Genomic DNA, 18,712 nt, shown 5'->3' on the forward strand with positions numbered 1-18,712 from the left:
GTGTACTTTTCGTGTTTCTCTTTCTCTCATTTGCGATTTTCTCTTCAAAGCGCGTTTTTTGTATAGAATAGAAGCACGTTAAATTATATATTAGTTTTCTTCTAGCATATTCTAGAAGATGTTTTGTAGTACAGATTTGTATTTGATCGTTACACATACTCATGTTACAGAATTTCGCCTCAAATTTGCGAGGTATTTTATGGGGTTTTTTTCGTTTTTTTTCTGCTGTTTCCAAGACAACGGCGGCCATTTTGCAAATTTCAAGGACAGATGACTTTTCAATAGCATTTAATCGGGAATGAGCTTAAAATACGTAAGAAAATGGTACTTTGACATGTTTTCCCATATGGGTCAATATTGCACTTTTAGTCTCATCTCAATGGTAACAGCAGCAATCTCAAAAATTCTAACGGCAATGCATTCTACAGTTTATGCTCTTGTTACGCGGTGGTAGGTCTGGGGTCGTATCTGTAATGGTTGGTGTACTATGAATTATTTAAGGAATTATTTTTCGTTTTTTTTTACGTTTGGCCTGTTTTTATGGCGACGGTAGCCATTTTGAAGGTTTTTAAGATGGATTTAACGTTTCCGAATGATGAGTTATTATGTCTGAAAGTTTCATTCAATTTGGACCATTTTTCGGTTTTTCACATTTTTGACGTTTCTATGGTAGCGGCGGCCATTTTGAAAATTCCAGACCCATAAGTGCACATCTGCACATGGGGATTGTCATTATGGTGCAGTTTTATGAATGTATGTCAAGTCATCTCTGAGAACTAAGATGGACAAAAAGTGTGGAAGAATAATTCGGAACAATAACAATATATCATCCCTATTTCAATAGGGGTGACATAAATATTGAAACTAACAAAAGCTTGATTACACGTGCAACCAAATATAAAGCACTATAGGCTTATACTGATATGAAGCTCTCATCTATTGATTGTCAAGATTACAAACCACAACGTGATATATTAAGAAATATAAGAAGACGGGTGACAACATGTAACAGAAAATTATTTGCATTTACTATTTCCTTCCTATAAATGATCAAATTACCACAAAATATCTTTTTCCAGTATTACTACATCTGAAAATTAGTAATAACATCACTTAACGTGTACCGTCAAAACTAATTGCTTCGGTAATGACAAAAGTCAGATAAGATAAAATCACTTCTATACGTAAAAGATGTAACATTCTCAAATTTGATAGGCCTTCTATAGTAGTCCATTTTGTCAAGTAGTATTCCTCAAAAGTACATGCAGGTTATATACTTTTTTATCAAGTTAAAATAGACACAGTATGCATTTATTATAATATCATTCCCCATTTCCATTATCAGTTTTATTAGGTCTTCCATTATAGTCAACCAATAAAACAACTAAAATCACAAATTTCTAGAAAAAAGTGCTATGTACTAATATTGATCTAATATAATTGCTTGGAGTATAATATTCTTATAAAAATAACCTTTACTCACAGACCACTGATCTCAATATTATCAGCTAAAATACGACAAGCTTTATAGAAAAGCTTTTACTTGTTGTTTTATGATATTCCAATATTTTGTTTATATATAGTACTAAGTCATGTAAGGAAGATTGCTTCTAATGAGAACCATTTAAACATCCACTAAAACCAATTATATTGTTTGGAGAAATAACGCACCACAACGACCTATTCTTATCGACAAACTATCGCCAGATTGTTTCTTAAAGGAACCATTAAAACTCCAGCTAACACCGTTTATAATGTTTAAGAAGTAATGCACCACTACGACCATTTAAATCGACAAAACCATAGCCAGATTGTTTCTTTCAAGAACCATTGTAAATTCAGCTAATACCACTTTTAATGTTTTAGAAATAACGCACCACAACGACCTTTTTTAATCAACAATCTATTGCCAGATTGTTTCTCATAAGAACCACTTTCAGTTCCAACTAATACCTTGATAAATTTCTATAAAAAAACGCACCACAGCAACCCTTCTAAAATAAATGTACTGCACAACAGAATACAGAATCATAAACGCTAACGATAAGGAAACAAAACACAGGGTGAAAATAATAATGACGCATCATAGCTGTATGCCATCATACACAACAATGAACTGAGCAACGAGTTAAATTAGCTAAGTCGTTATAAAAAGTTAGCTAAGTTGATTAAACTAGTTAGCTAAGTCGTTAAAACAACTTGGCTAAGTCGTTTAAATAAGTTAGCTAAGTCGTTGTAACAACTTTAAAATAAAACACTACCCTGAAACTAACCGGCTTTCGTACTTGTGCATGAGAGTTGTCTGTCAAATATCTATTTCATAAAAATGTATCGCATACCAATGAACTGAGCTCAAAGCAAAGCACTTTAATAATACACTTAGACAGAGCTCAGTCCAGTGACATACTTTGTACTACAGGTCCTTCATGAACATCCATCAACCAAAACCATATCTCAATAACATGCCATACTAGATGGTTTGATCAGAAGTCCTGAAAAAGCCATGATTTTTTTTTCTGTATCACTACTTTATCGTTTAGTCAGAAAGGGCGAATAAAGAAATTACATTCGGAGAATAAAATGCATATACTACTATGTAAAAGTGTGAATTTAGGACCCCTTGACCCATTTTATTCCGTTTGAGCTCGCACAAATCAGATTTAAAAACACAGACAGGTCTTTTCTGTCGCAGAAAGTTAGACTATTGATAGACTAAATGATTACTTAAGGGGGTACCCAACACTAAACCCAAAAAAATTCCTGTCGTTTAATTTTTCTTAATTTTTTTTCATTGATAAACTAGGCCAACCTAAACATCTTGTGAAAATTTTAAAAGACTTGAACCACAGGGTTAAAAGATTTGGCAATTCAAATATGGCATCTTTTACATACTAGTATTGGCCAAAAATGGGAGATTCTGAAATATGGGTATAGGGTTGAATTTGTTAAAAAAAATAAAATTTAATCCTAATTTGACAATAGCATAGCTAATATTGATAGCTGAGGAGAATATTAGTTCACTGATACCCCCTTCTTGTAAGTTTTTTATTCCGGTTTAAAAAAAATTGCCAGAACTTTAATAGGGGGTATCAGAATCAGCCTCGAAAAGTGAATGCTGTGCTTTTTGTTTTTGAAGAAGAATTTTTTTTTTTTTTTAAAATGTGTCGTTTAATTTTTTCATTAAACTAAGCTTTGGAGTGCTATACTAGTTGATTGTTCTTGCAATTTTTTTTTATATTTAACCGTTAGAATTTTTGGAATTTAAGTTTAAATTAGGCCCCACCCTCAAATTGGTTCATCAAATAAGAACAAAATCTATTCAAAAAGTACATAATGGCCATAATTTTGTTCGTCTTTTGAACTAGGCCTTAGCTATTTGGCATGTGGATGTATCATCACAGGGTTAAGTGTCTTGCATCATGATGACCTTTTTGTGACCTTCAAATGTGACCTCAAGGTCAACTTTATTGGTGTTTTTCCGTGAAAAACACAACCATGTAGGCCAAAACGTCTTTGCCTTTTGACCTAGGCCTTACATCTTTGGCATGTGTGTGTATCATCATGAGGTGGCGTGCCTTCTAAAAATTTTGACCTTCATATGACCTTGAACTTTGACCTCAAGGACGATAATTGTGCTTTTTTGGTAAGAAACACTTGTACAGGCCATAACTTTCATGTAGTTATAAATTCATATTTATTTCAAAAAATCATAAAGCAAAAGTTTTAATCGACCATACAACAATATAGACATATTTTATGACATTTCAAGCCATTCAAAGCACACGGAATACATAATGGACATGTAGTCATATACAATTGTTTGAAAAGGGAATCGTATCTATTGAAGCGCAGTGTACGTACTTAAATACTCAACTGACAGCTAAGTGAAAACTTTCTAGGAATCAAATAATAGGAGGAGTTATGCCAAATAACTATATACCAATAATGGGACAGACGGACAGGGTCCCCCCAACCGACAATCAGTTGCAGGGGACACAAAAGGATGTAATTGATTTGTGATTTGAGATACGATCGCGAGCAGTTGAAATTAAAAGCATGACACACCAAAAATACACATGATACATAGGCAAAAGCTTTAAAGTTGGCAGATGCTTTACATGATCAAGATTTCAATTTATTGGTCGTTTGGTCAGATTAAAAAATATATGATTCAAAACATAACGTCAAAACCATTGGTGCAAAGAATTATGGCTTATGAGAGATGAAATAGAGCTGACTGTGAAAAATCCTTTTACTGTTAAATCAAGTTCGTTAAACATAGACCTTTTTTTAGTATTTCTGCAGAGGTTTATATGACAAATAGATACAACTGATTTTTAGTTAAAAGCACGGCAGTAACAAGTTTCACATTATTTTTGAGCCCCTTATTATGATAGAGAATGATACATGACTTTATTCAGTAATAATATTGAATCGAGACTTGAAAATAAACATTTTCAATTGTCACTTGCAATAACACCACACTTTCTTTATATATTTAATTCAATATTTCATTTGATAAAAAAAAATCGGAAAGATACACAAACATGACAATGGAGCAACAAAAGATATAACAAATTTTGCTATCCCTTCGAAATTGAAATTTGATAAAGGGATAATAAAATATATAATATATAATATATAATATAATATCATATTTTATTATATAATATAATAACATGTTCTATTTATATCATACATGTGTAGTTTCAGTTTCAACTATGATTCTAATTTAAAATATAGACTTTACTTTCCCTAAAATTGCGGACGGAATAGAAGACACCCGTTAATTTTCTACGCATATCAAGATAAAGGTTGGAAAAAGATACTAGAAAGATATAGTTTTTTTTTTATTCAGATGAATTAAGAAAGCAAAAATATGTGTAGTGTTTTTTGGACTGAATGAGATGTTTTTTTCTTCATTTTGCCTTGTTCCGTGACATGTTAATGATGCACTGGTGGTTGATTATCCCTCTGGGTATCTTTGAACTTTTTACATGAATATAAATCATTCAATAAAATATTCAATTGCACTTTAAATAATATGACAGCAATGATAAAATCATGAATTATTTGTAATCTTTTTTACATTACTTCATGTATTACTAAGGCCATAGTGTATTTTATTTAAAAATACTAGTTTCGTTTAACAAAAAAAAGAATGAGAAGTCAATTCAGTTTTGATTTAATCAATTTGAGAAGAAGATCTACGAACATAAGCATTGTGTAATTTTCTTATTTATTTGGTTAAAATTTTTACAATGTCGGAGGGAGCTACCATTTGAGAGGATGAAATCCCTGCTTAAAAACACGAAATCCCGAGGTCCGAAAAAAAGAATTTTTGGATCTCGAAAGGGTCAATCCCTAAATCTTGACCTTAGAAACACTCGATCCCGGAGTCTTGATAAAGGCCCTATCCACCCTCATTCGAGGAGGGGGGCTTGGATGAAATTTGGATGAAAAAGGCAAGACAGGCTTTGGAAGAAACAAAGGCAGGATCAGTAATTTAGCATAACAGGATGACAATTTATGAAAACAATTTCAGTAAACTAATGAAAAATACAGGTCCGTAAAGAATGAAAAATAAAAAAAATGCAGGACAATATAATGATGAGTTCAACTATAAAACAAAATGCAGGACAAAGTTTTATAAATCCTAGCCCTCCCCTTTTAAAATCAAATAGTAGCACCCTTAGACTTTTTGCAATTTATTTAATTTTATTTAAGACATACATGTAGGCATTGCCAAGAAAAAAACGAAAACAGTTATGGTCCCTTCTCTTTCTGTTTCCCTCCTTTTCTAACGTCCTTGTTTTCTTTTGGTAAATTTATTTCACTTTGAAATTTCCCTATCATGTCTCATTGAAGGTTCATTTATTGAAAATGATTAACTTTAAATGATTTTTAAAGATTAAATGAATAACAAAGGGTGTACAGCTGGTCTTAAGGAAGTACACCACTAATTCATGGTCCCATTACTTTCTATGTTAAATTCCTCCATTTCAACCAGGCACACCTCTTTCATTTTAAGTTCAAATAAAGTGGCAATCATTGCATGTCAAAGCAACACTTTATGGTGTCTTCTACTGAAAAAATCAGCATACCTTACATTGCATATAAGAAAGAACTGGTTTCCGGAACTTCGGATGTACCAAAACAGGTACTTCAGATCTGACAAACAGACCAAATGTACCCTCTTTTTAAAAGTTGCTGCAGTTTTTTAAATATTTAAAGTTAAAAGTCCAAAAGTGTTCTACAATGATCACCAGTCCTTCAGCTTTCATTTGATGCCAAAAATACCTAAATATCTTACATATTTTGAAAGTTACACTCATGCGTAGGAACTATTTTGCGTTAAATATGTACTACTTTCTGGTATGTGCTTTCTGGCCGGGCCCGAATTAGTGGTGTTACACCTTAAACATTCTGATCATGATCTTTTAAAAGCTTGCTTATTGCACATAATTTTAAAACGCAGCAAAGAATCAGACTATGAGTAAGAGTTATCTTTTCTTAGGTGTTCTGTACCCCCTTAAACAAACTGTTTATTTCAGAAGGTAGTAATTTGTACAAAGGCAGCAACGCGGAATCTTTTTATAAAGCTTACAGTTGTTTTGTACTAATAAGATGATATGAATGGATCCATCATGACCTAAACAATATCAAACTTAAGTACAGGCTGAGTGCAGATGCAGATCAAACTTTTGCATATTTTTTCTTATCAGAGAGGAATTATTACTAATAGGCCAAAGATGTTTGGTATGCAGTAAGAATTGGCAGTAAATAATAGATTTACCTTTCCGGTGGTCAATCATCAACATCCTTGGGACGGGTGGTGCTCCACTTTAACGGAGGAAAGTACAAGATTACTTAACTAAACTAATTATGCTAATTTCATTCCCCTTACTTATATTCCCCTTGTTTATTTTTGTTAAAAAAAATAAAAAGACACAGACCAGATGTAATTTTTCAACAATCGAGTAAAATATGCCCAAAGAATCGGTCAAAGAGTTAGATACAGACTCGTCTTCTTCTAATGTCGAAGATGCTCAACATTTTCGGAGGATTAGGAGGTACATGAGAAACATCAGACCAAAATGTTTGCCAGATTCTGTCTCCGAGTGGCAATTAAAACACAGCAATAAATTAAACATTAACTATCAGAAAAATTATCTTTCCACTCCATATGATGTTATATTAAAGACAGGAAATGTAAAAGAGCTCTCATACTTACAAAAAAAATATATCAAAGTGTTGCAATCATATCTTCATTTTGATGCTGTTCATAAACGAAATGCTGATAAAGTTCCAATTCATCGCTTTTATGATGACTATATGAAACCAGAGTTGGAAAAGATATTAAGAACAGTATTAGCCAGACCACCAGATGGAGAGAAACATCATGAAGAATCAAAAGAAAATACCAGCATGTAGGTACTCTGTAAAAGTATGCATAAATACAGCAAGTGGGTCTCATTGGGGTCTGTGAAGTGTGTAGCGGGATTGGTGGATTTTTTTAAAGCGTGAAAATCGTTAGTCCAATAATTAGTGTGAAAATGGGAAATGAAGTCTGGCGGGACGCAGGAAATTACATGTGCTACATGTATAATGGCAACTATATATAAGCGGGAAATAAGGTTCTCACTAAACAATAAGTGGGATCTTGGAATGAGACCCCCCTCCCCAAATGAGACTCCAAGCCAGTACTCCCTTTAGTGGCAAGTTTAAGGTGCAATAATTAGTTGACCTCTTTCTTTTTTCAAATACTGGCTGCATGCATGATCAACATGATGAATATTTTGGAAAGTTACGCATGATTTAAAACAGGATAGAAACAAATTGTTCTGTTGATTTACTCATGGACACAATATAGCTTAAATTATGAATAATTTTTATATTTTACTCAATTAATTCATTTGTTATTTGATATCATGAATTGTTTTAAAATGTGAAACTCAAATGATACAATCTGTTATTTCACCTTGTCATTGTGTAGACACATCCATCTACATGTACATGTAGAACACCTAGACACAAGGACGTCACATTTTTAACCAGAAATTGTTTTCCAAGTTCTTTCATTGTTATGTATAACGTGACGGTACCCAAATTGCACCTATTTTGACAGTTTTTTCACCTACATATTTTTATGATCAAGAAATAAATGTCCTTAATGTGTTTATTTTGTAGCCCTATCCTTCTTTATTGTAGAGGTACACCAATTTATTTTTTAATCCATATTGAGTCATAAAAAAATGGGTTTGAATCAACCTTCAAACTATCCATGATTCTGTAATGAGGAGTACCCAAATTGCATCCATGCTTAAATTCACATCGTCAAAAGGCTTATAACCAAGCTTTTGTTTAATTTGTTCAAATATTTTGAACAATTGGATATTAGTCCATGCTTACTCTTCATATTTTACGAAATGGATACTTATAATATATTGTATTTGCTAATTTCAAAAAGATGACGTTTTGATGACGTCGCATGATGACGTTTTCGTACTTTTTGCCTTTTTAAGTGAACAGTCCATCTGTTGATAAATACTGTGAACGTTTTGTGTATATATATCTACCTATGTTGAAAGGCATGCATAGCATCAAATCATTAAAATACAAATTGTTTAGTCTCTAGGAAATCTTGTAAGATTTCCATTGCTATTTTTTCTAAATAGGTGCAATTTGGGTACTCGGTGCAATTTGGGTACCCTTACGTTACATTTATAGCTGTATAGCATCTTTCATGTCTTTCATGTAAAGGTTTTATCCTGCAAAAGCTGAAAACCATGAAAACCATGAAAACAGATGACATTAAAAATCAAAACGTTACAAAAATAAGAACTCCAAATAAGTCAATATGGTGAAATAGTCATTGACCTTTGAAAGGAGTTATTGTCCTTGAACATTGTTGGAAGAATGGTCTTTTCATTTTTGATTTTTTTTTTCACTTACATTTGTATTTACTACTACAAAAATGTATGTTAATCTACAAATCTGTCATAATGGCCTAAATTGTCAGCCTTTGAAATATGTCCATGCCTGTAATATAATATATAATATACATGATATAAACATTATATAAAATTGAAATTATTTCCCCAAAATGAAGATTTTTTTGGCATTTTACATAAAACTATTCAAGTCGGAGAGAAACTTCATGAACTTAATGCTTGTAAAGTTTATATGACAAAAGAGGACATCAAAATGAAATCTAAATGTGCATGAGTATGTAAACATGTTACAGGGACAAATTGTCAGGATTGTTAACCTGATCATGATTAACATTAAAAAATGTGTTTTTTTTTATCTCATTATAAAGGAGTGACTGTAATATTTTTTCGCTATGAAGAAATAACATAAACAATTTGGTGCACACTGAATAAAGCGCGTAGCGGGATATTTAACAGTGTGCACCACATTTTTTATGTTATTTCCAATAGACAGAAAAAATATTACACTCATTTCTTATAATTTAATTCTAAATTTCATTAATTTTAAACTGTAGAAAACCATGAAAAAACGTTGATGACGTCACGATCACATGACTAAATTATGTCTATGGGGTGATAACAAAATAACATCAGCCAATCAGAAGATGCTTTTCATTCAAAATTAAAATTATATAACTATAACAGGCATATATATATTCAAGTGTCAAATGACATTTATAAGCAGACATTTTTTATTGCAATATTAAAACGGAAACAATATATATCAAAATGGCTCTTGGGAACCTTTTGTTGTTCATAGTCAAGAAGTTGCAATAAAAATTCTTGCACTAATTTCATAATTTATAGGATACATTTGTATATCATAAATATATATACTGCACGACCTTAGAAACGCAACACTCATTTTGTTAATTTTTTTTACCAAATCTTTTCTGATTCTCTTACAACTACTTTTCATGCTTATCATGATTCTTTCTCCTTACAAAAAAACGAAATCTGACTTACCTGTGGTTATTGAACATACCGAATTTTTGAAGTCACACGAATTTCTTAAAACGAAATTTTGGTCCCATGAAAGATTGTTTCAGATTTTTTGCTTTGTGAAACAGTTCTTTCAATCCTTTGCCTTACCTACTTTTTTTTTAATGTTGCATCTCTATTTTGCCAAGTCTGAGAAATAAAAAAACCCAAAGAACTGAATTAGCCCTTAAGCATGTTAAGAATACTGCAAACATGAAATCATAAATGTGCTGCAACCATACCGTATGACTTCAGAAACTCGTCCTACTGTCCTTCCGACAACGATACAAGTAGACAAGATTTGTTGCTAGCCATCAATGAACAGATCAACGTTTAGTGACAATGAAACATCAACAGAATTTGATTATGCAACATCATTTGCCAATCATGTTTACGGCCGCAACGTCAACTGCTTACCAAATTGCAGAGTGTCATTAATGTTTCCCATGAACTGCAATGCCAACGAATTGACTGAAGGAAAACCTGTAAAGCCCTCAAGTTCCAAACGCATAATTGCCAAAACTATTTAATGGGTTGAACAAATGCAAAATCAGAAGGTGTAAAACAGAACCCAAAAAATGTCAGACAGAATTTGTTGACCTTTCTGACAATCATTTTGGCGTTAGTGACAGGCAGTCATCGCTTTTGACGTTGACACATTTATTCAAAAATAACACAAAAATAATCTAGTGTTGCGTTTTTAAAGTCGTTCAGTATAAATATACATGTATAAACATAGTCAAAGAGAGTATTATCCTAGTTATAAACAAATCATGCAAAATGTTATGTAAAAATATATTCTTAAACCATAAAAAGGTCTGTTTTTTTTCAGAGTTGAAAGGGTAAAATTTTGTGTAGAAGATTTTATCGATGAATTGTTGATTTTCCTGAGGAGAACTCTACATCCCCATTCTAATGTCACTGAAGGGATGTATTCATCATTATTCAGATCATTTGCTACTATGTGTCATCTGAGACCTAGGTAAGTTACTATGTGTCATCTGAGACCTAGGTAAGCTACTATATGTCATCTGAGACCTAGGTAAGTTACTATGTGTCATCTGAGACCTAGGTAAGTTACTATGTGTCATGTGAGACCTAGATAAGTTACTATGTGTCATCTGAGACCTAGATAAGTTACTATGTGTCATCTGAGACCTATGTAAGTTACTTGAATGAATATAATCAACACAAGTTAACCAGGCAGATATATATGCCATATCGGCTCATTGTTGAAGACTGTACTTTAACCTATAGTTGTTTATTTTTGAGTCAATTGGTCTTTTGTGAAGTGTTGTCTCATTTGCATTCATATCACATCTTCTTTCTTATGTGTATATACATGTAACAACACCTTTGTTTAAGGTGGCTCGAGGGTATAAAATTTCAGAAAAAAAACCCACTTTTTTTTTACATTATAAATTTTTATTTATTACCTTTTGTAATTGTTACTTTATCATATGGTACAAAAATCATTTAAAAAAATCAATTCGTGTTTACCCCAGATTACTTTTAAAATGTAGAAATCATTGAAAAAGACTCCAAATTATCTGCCTTTGGTGCAAAAATGCCATTTTTTGGCATTAAATATTGAAATATCTTTTTTACTCATCGGTAACCTAAATTTTTTATCATAATTTTCAAATAAGCTGTACTTAAACCAAAATATAGTAAACATTGAGCGATTTCTGTAATTAAGTTCTTTTTGTATTGTGATATTTCCCCTATTTCTCCTATTAGTTCAATAGAAAAAAGGTACCTTTACAAATATGTATGCTTCTTTCGAAGGCATATTGTGAACTAAATGAACAGTGACCCCATTCTTTTATTTTATTTTTCTATTAAGTATATTAAAATAAGGTTCATTTATAGAAAAACATAGCGAAAACCTATATTAGATACAAAATTTGATTTAGACCCGCAAGCCACTTAAGGTGGAAAACAAAATGGCAAAGAATAAAGAAAGTTCTGCATACTGTGGTTTAGAGTCAAAATGTGAAGTACATGTAATACTTTTCTGTGTTAATTTTGCATAGTCATGTTTGTCAGTCAGGGGTACTACTTGTACAAGTATTTTTATTATTTACTTGAAGTAAAAAAAAAAAACACATAAGTTAATTATTATGTTTTAAATAATCTCCCCTTAATTTTCTCAAAATTTTACATGCATAAGTGATTTTTTCTTACAATCCCACAAACATTCTCAAGATTTGAGATGTAAAATCATGCCTTTAATGATTTTTCCCATGTTATCTTATAATTTTTGATGAGAGTTCAATGTTTCATCTCATTAGTTCAACAAAGAAACTGATTGCGTGAAGGACTTAAAGGGGCACTAGCTACCAGATATATAAAAATCTAAAGTTTGATTTTTTTCTGTTCAATCAATAATGAAAGTGAAATAGTGAAATAACAATTTGCTTTTTGCAGCCAAAAAGGTTCAATTTTGTCAAATTACACTAAGAAACATTGATAATTAGTACTTCACTTGCAAGTGAATGAGTCGACTACTTTAAATCCTAGCTAGAGATTGACAACGCATGCATTGTACGTGTACTGGTTATTTAAAGTAAAAGAATGTCAACAATGTAAGTGAAACTACGGTAAATGATTTGATTACTAATTCGATGCACATAAAATCATTTTTATACGGTTAAAAACAATGAGAAACATCTATTTTTAATCTAACAGACCTATAAAAATCCAAGTGCACGTGTTGGTTTAATCTATTCATATCTTTATTTATGTTTACATTGCCATTACTTTATGGTCATCTGAGGTCAAATTGATAGTTAATTAGATGGTGTCTGGACTAAAATACACACGAAACGAACCTATATATTATCTACCTCATTCTCTGTAAACTGTTTATTTTAGACTTTTGATAGTTTAAATAAATGTTTTACATTGTTATAAATCAAATATGAAAATTTGAGTCAAATCGGTGACCATGAATTGACAGCTAGTGCCCATTTAAGTGCAAGGCCTTCAAAAATTGCTCCTTGGGGGCTTGTAAATAAGCAGTCTTCTGAAGATAACAGACAAATGGGATTTTCATTGTCCATGAAATTACACTATAATGATAAGTAAAGACATTTACAAAGGGCAGACAATTTAAAATTCTATTAGAGCAATAAAATCCTAAGAATTCAAGATAAGAAGATACATGTAGGATGACTTTTTTTACTGACATAAGTAAAATAATCTGAATGTATTAGGGACATAACTTAAGCTATTTTTTTTTTACCTATACACATGATACAAGTAAACAAAATTCAAATTATGCATATATTTCATTGGCGGATCCAGAAATTTACATTAGAGGGTCCACTGACTGCCTAAGAGGTGGCCACTCCAGTCCTGCTTCAGTGATTCCCTACTTTAACAACCAAATTTTTCCCTGAAAAGGGGGGAGCCTCCTGAAAACCCCTCTAAATCTCCCTCTGTGGTTAGATATCTAGTGAGTAATTCAGATAAAAAAAAATAGATATCAACAAGATCAAGTAACTGTAAATCTACTTGTATTTCAGGAATGGTGATGAATACCTGTCATGTTTTAAAGGCTTAATGGGTGTAAACGTTAGCTCTAAGCCTGATTACCGTTTATGTACAAGACATATGTCTAATGTAGAAGATAAAGATCCTTATACTGTGGTATCAGTTGTTAAGGTATGTTAAAGGTTTAATGGGTGTAGACCTTAGCTCTAAGCCTGATTACCGTTTATGTACAAGACATATGTCTAATGTAGAAGATAAAGATCCTTATACTGTGGTATCAGTTGTTAAGGTATGTTAAAGGTTTAATGAGTGTAGACGTTAACTCTAAGCCTGATTACCGTTTATGTACAAGACATATGTCTAATGTAGAAAATAAAGATCCTTATACTGTGGTATCAGTTGTTAAGGTATGTTAAAGGTTTAATGAGTGTAGACGTTAGCTCTAAGCCTGATTACCGTTTATGTACAAGACATATGTCTAATGTAGAAGATAAAGATCCTTATACTGTGGTATCAGTTGTTAAGGTATGTTAAAGGTTTAATGAGTGTAGACGTTAACTCTAAGCCTGATTACCGTTTATGTACAAGACATATCTCTAATGTAGAAGATAAAGATCCTTATACTGTGGTATCAGTTGTTAAGGTATGTTAAAGGTTTAATGAGTGTAGACGTTAGCTCTAAGCCTGATTACCGTTTATGTACAAGACATATGTCTAATGTAGAAGATAAAGATCCTTATACTGTGGTATCAGTTGTTAAGGTATGTTAAAGGTTTAATGGGTGAAGACGTTAGCTCTAAGCCTGATTACCTTTTATGTACAAGACATATGTCTAATGTAGAAGATAAAGATCCTTATACTGTGGTATCAGTTGTTAAGGTATGTTAAAGGTTTACTGAGTGTAGACGTTAGCTCTAAGCCTGATAACCGTTTATGTACAAGATATATGTCTAATGTAGAAGATAAAGATCCTTATACTGTAGTATCAGTTGTTAAGGTATGTTAAAGGTTTAATGAGTGTAGACGTTAGCTCTAAGCCTGATTACCGTTTATGTACAAGACATATGTCTAATGTAGAAGATTAAGATCCTTATACTGTGGTATCAGTTGTTAAGGTATGTTAAAGGTTTAATGGGTGTAGACGTTAGCTCTAAGCCTGATTTCCGTTTATGTACAAGACATATGTCTAATGTAGAAGATAAAGATCCTTATACTGTGGTATCAGTTGTTAAGGTATGTTAAAGGTTTAATGAGTGTAGACGTTAGCTCTAAGCCTGATTACCGTTTATGTACAAGATATATGTCTAATGTAGAAGATAAAGATCCTTATACTGTAGTATCAGTTGTTAAGGTATGTTTATATGGAATATTAATGGGCAAAAGCCAGAGAATACCAAGAGGATATATTGATCTAGATCTATATTCAAAATAATAAGTAAAAGGAAATTTAACATTACAATGGCAAAACAAGACAATTAACTTAAAATTGAGAACAAAGAACCCCATCAAAAACCAGGTTTATCTTGGGCCCTATGGTTTGAAATGATAAGCAGATCCTGCTCCACATTTACACCTGTATCATAGTGACAGTATTCAAGTGTTTTTTAAGATAAGATTATTTGAGTAGACATTTTCTGTCAGTCTCTCCTCAATAGCTATTAGCCAAAAGTACATTTTACAAATAATTCAAAGGTTCTCTTCTTGTTTTTTTCTGGACATTAATTAAAAAAACCCATCATCAATGAGGAGAAAAAACCTACTATATAGTGGTCTACAACTGCCTTAACATAAAAAAAATAAAAACGTAAAAAATGTTTAACAATTCATTTGAGAAAACAAATATCCTTATGTATAATAATTTTTGTTATTAAGAACAAATATGTCAGTAAAGAACCAGCTACATGTAAAACCACTTAATATAATGCAATTCTAATATGACGACCTATCCACCAGTATAAGTATAATAAATCTACCTTTAACGCAAACGCAGTAATACACAAAAACGACGACTGTTCCACTCTACAACCAACTTATTTATACTGCCAGATAATCTCAATTTTCAACGTAAAAATCCCCAGTTTATAGAGGCCAAGATTCAGATACAAAATATTTATCTCTATTCTACAGCAAAATAAACAAATCAGTGCATTTCAATTTATTATTCATGGTAAAATTTCATGAAACGAAAATTCCTTGAAATGATGTTCTTGTCTTGGCAACAAAACAAGGTAACGTCACAAGTAGATTTTCGTAAACATATTAAATACAGGGCGTTCTAAAGCTTTTTGTACGCCTCAAAACAAACAAATTTACATTGGAAGAAAATATATAAGTGAAAAATGCGATTGAAAAAAAAACCCCAGTGAATTATATAATATTACTTATATTATCAAAATTGGGTAAAGAGGAACAGCTAAAACAGTATCGTACGATAGGGCTTTCACGTATAACAAAATTACGGAAATTGTCCTATAAGAATCAAAATAATTCATGGCAGCCGTAGATTTGTTTTCATTTAAACACGGGTCTGGCATTTATATTTGTATTTTACCCCTCACTAACGCTCAGGGTAAAAAAAATGGATTATAAATGCCCAACCCATGGTTAAATGAAAACAAATCTCTGGCTGCCATGAATTATTTCTTAAATATTGAACTAGGGACATGCACATAAAGAATGTGGTGGGATTAAACATGTTTGCTGTTGCCAAACCCTCCTCTAACCTGGGACAGATGTGGAACAGTACAAACTATAAACTCAGTTAAAAAGACTGAGCTCAGCAAATTGATACAAGGCTTGATTGATACAAAATACAACTTAACAAAAATATAGAACAGACTGTCATGACTGTCTTAAAGTCTAACTCCTTTGATTTTACAGGATGTTTGTATGTTTATTAGACTGTCATGACTGTCTAATAGTCTAACTCCTTTGATTTACAGAATATTTGTATGTTTATATCAAAGATTTGCATATTTATAGGTGATATATTCAATATTTAAGTTACATTTTCAGTTGGAAAAAACAGATATCGATGATGAAAATAAACTGTTCAGAAAAAGGCATAAACAATCTGGTAACAGGTGTAGCTCTAGTTCAGAAGATGAACCATTAAGAAAAAAGACCAAAAGATTTGTCAAAATGGGAAGCTCTAGTTCAATGAGTTCTGAAGATGAAAGTAGAAGTTTGAAGTCTGCACTTGAACTTGATTTAGGTTCTGCTGTTTTAGGACAACATGCTGGTCAACTTCTTCTGGATATACCAAAAATGCAATACACAACAATCAAGATACCGGGAATGATAGTCAAAGATACAAAGGTAAAAATAACTTGTAGAGCACTATTTTGCTCATTTTCACCCCTCCCCCTCCTCCTCCCCCAAAAAAAGATAATTCATATAACCCCTCTCCAAACCTTTTTTTTGCAAAAAGTTCAAAACCTGACATTTCTTTTCACATATTTTACAAGTAGTGTAAGGGAGGTAAATCAAAACATAGACAAAATTGTATATTAAATGTAATTGGACTACCTCCCTTTCACTGCTTTTAAATTGTCTTATTTGTCCATTTACCAGGAAAACCTAGTTTCCCTCTCCTTTTTTACCCTAATTTCAAATTTGTTTAAAAGCAATATTCAAACAAGGTCAATCCTAACCATCCGTTTGTGGTATGGAAACTTGTGGTATAATTTTAGAGAGATTCATACACTTCAGCACAAATTATTGTCTAGAAAATACAAAAATGCTTATTTGGGCCCCTAATTCCTAAACTGTTAAGACCATAACCCACAAAATTAATCCCAACCTTCCTTAAGTGGTATTGAACCTTCTGGTAAAAGTTAAAGAGATCCATTTACTCATGTTACTTAAACTGAAGTTATTGTCTGGAACCTAAATGCGTCTTTGGGCGATGACACAGACAACGAAGACAACATGATAGCATTATACGACCCAAAAATATTTTTGTGGTTGTATCAAACCAGCAGTATGATCCCGACCAAAAAGGGGGGGAAGATCTCAGGTGTATTTGAAAGTTAGCAGATCCACTTTACATATGACACCCATCATGTTGGTCATAACAATTTTGGTAAATACTATATATAATGAACTAATTATCTTGTTTAAACCATGAAATTGCTCAACCATGAACTATTTTTTGCTCACCATGCTTCAACACTAAGGTGTAATATCTTTAAAAAATGTATTTTCATAGATTTTTTTTTAGATTTTAAAGCAAACCAAACTACCTGCTAAACAATTCCTCAGGAAATTTGTAGGGAAAATATCTTCAGGGTAGAAGTAGAATGATAACTTTTCATGAACAGATATATTTTTGAGTAGAATTATATATACTAGAAAGTACTCTGACTTATTTTTATTTTTGATTGGGGTTTCCCAAACCAAAGCATGGACTTTGTCATTTCTACTTATCTGCTCTTGACATCAAAGTGAAACATAAGTCGAGAGAATTATTTTATATTTCTAAACATAATCTGTGCACTCCTTAGGTTTTGTCAATCTGTTAAACTTTGTTACTTAGATCAGAAGCAAGGGAGGTAATCATGTTTTTGTATTGAAAAAATAATTTATCTTATTTTTTTTTCAGGTTTATTTTACCTTGCTGGATATGTCTGGTGACCATTATTACAAACTATGTAAACGAATGACATTGGATAAAGATAGAGATGTGGCAACAATCCATTATTCCAAACCATTAGATATTCTTATTGAAGAGGAACGGAACATCTTGATTGAAAGTTTTATGAGGCTTAACAACATTGATACTGAACTACCCCATGCGATTGACAAAAGTAAAATATTTTGAAATGAGACAATTTGCTCGGTTGTCAGACTTCAAAGACATACATGCCCCAACATTTTGGACACCAAATTACCTGAACATAGGGTAGGTGCATGGTTGCCATGGAAACTATATTAGCTTGATTTAATGTTGACATATTTACTTTGTTGAATGAAGATTAAATGAAAAATAACTCATGACACACAATTTTAATATATCCGCCACCACACAAAGTCCATTGTGAATATTTAGTTACAATATTAATTTTTAACAGTTGCAGTGTTTTTATTGCATCCACTGTCCATCATAAATTTTTATTTTCTTATGATTACATTAGATGTATGTTTCATTATAATACGTTATTCTGATTGGCTAAACTGCAATCTTGCATTATTCCTTAATCAAGTACTGCATTACACAATAAAATTGAGATTCATGATGA

General features: G+C 31.9%; 2 protein-coding genes across 3 annotated transcripts; both read left to right on the forward strand.

Moving 5' to 3' along the window:
- The first annotated feature begins 6,885 nt into the window (after nt 1–6,885).
- On the forward strand, nt 6,886–13,667 carry LOC134692079 (uncharacterized). The gene is made up of 3 exons (XM_063552446.1): nt 6,886–7,430; nt 10,807–10,956; nt 13,505–13,667. Exons 1-3 carry the CDS (start codon nt 6,988–6,990, stop codon nt 13,650–13,652), a joined length of 741 nt encoding a protein of 246 aa, XP_063408516.1. The 5' UTR covers nt 6,886–6,987; the 3' UTR covers nt 13,653–13,667.
- A 931-nt stretch (nt 13,668–14,598) lies between these two features.
- On the forward strand, nt 14,599–18,467 carry LOC134692081 (uncharacterized). 2 transcript variants are annotated; one of them, XM_063552447.1, is made up of 3 exons: nt 14,599–14,705; nt 16,488–16,790; nt 18,076–18,467. In XM_063552447.1, exons 1-3 carry the CDS (start codon nt 14,604–14,606, stop codon nt 18,292–18,294), a joined length of 624 nt encoding a protein of 207 aa, XP_063408517.1. In that variant the 5' UTR covers nt 14,599–14,603; the 3' UTR covers nt 18,295–18,467. The 2 variants fall into 2 exon arrangements, with proteins under 2 accessions (XP_063408517.1, XP_063408518.1); XM_063552448.1 differs by lacking the exon at nt 14,599–14,705 and adding an exon at nt 14,717–14,823.
- Nucleotides 18,468–18,712: the final 245 nt, after the last annotated feature.

Source organism: Mytilus trossulus, chromosome 12 (genome assembly GCF_036588685.1).
Source record: "Mytilus trossulus isolate FHL-02 chromosome 12, PNRI_Mtr1.1.1.hap1, whole genome shotgun sequence".
NCBI classification, from domain to species: domain Eukaryota; kingdom Metazoa; phylum Mollusca; class Bivalvia; order Mytilida; family Mytilidae; genus Mytilus; species Mytilus trossulus.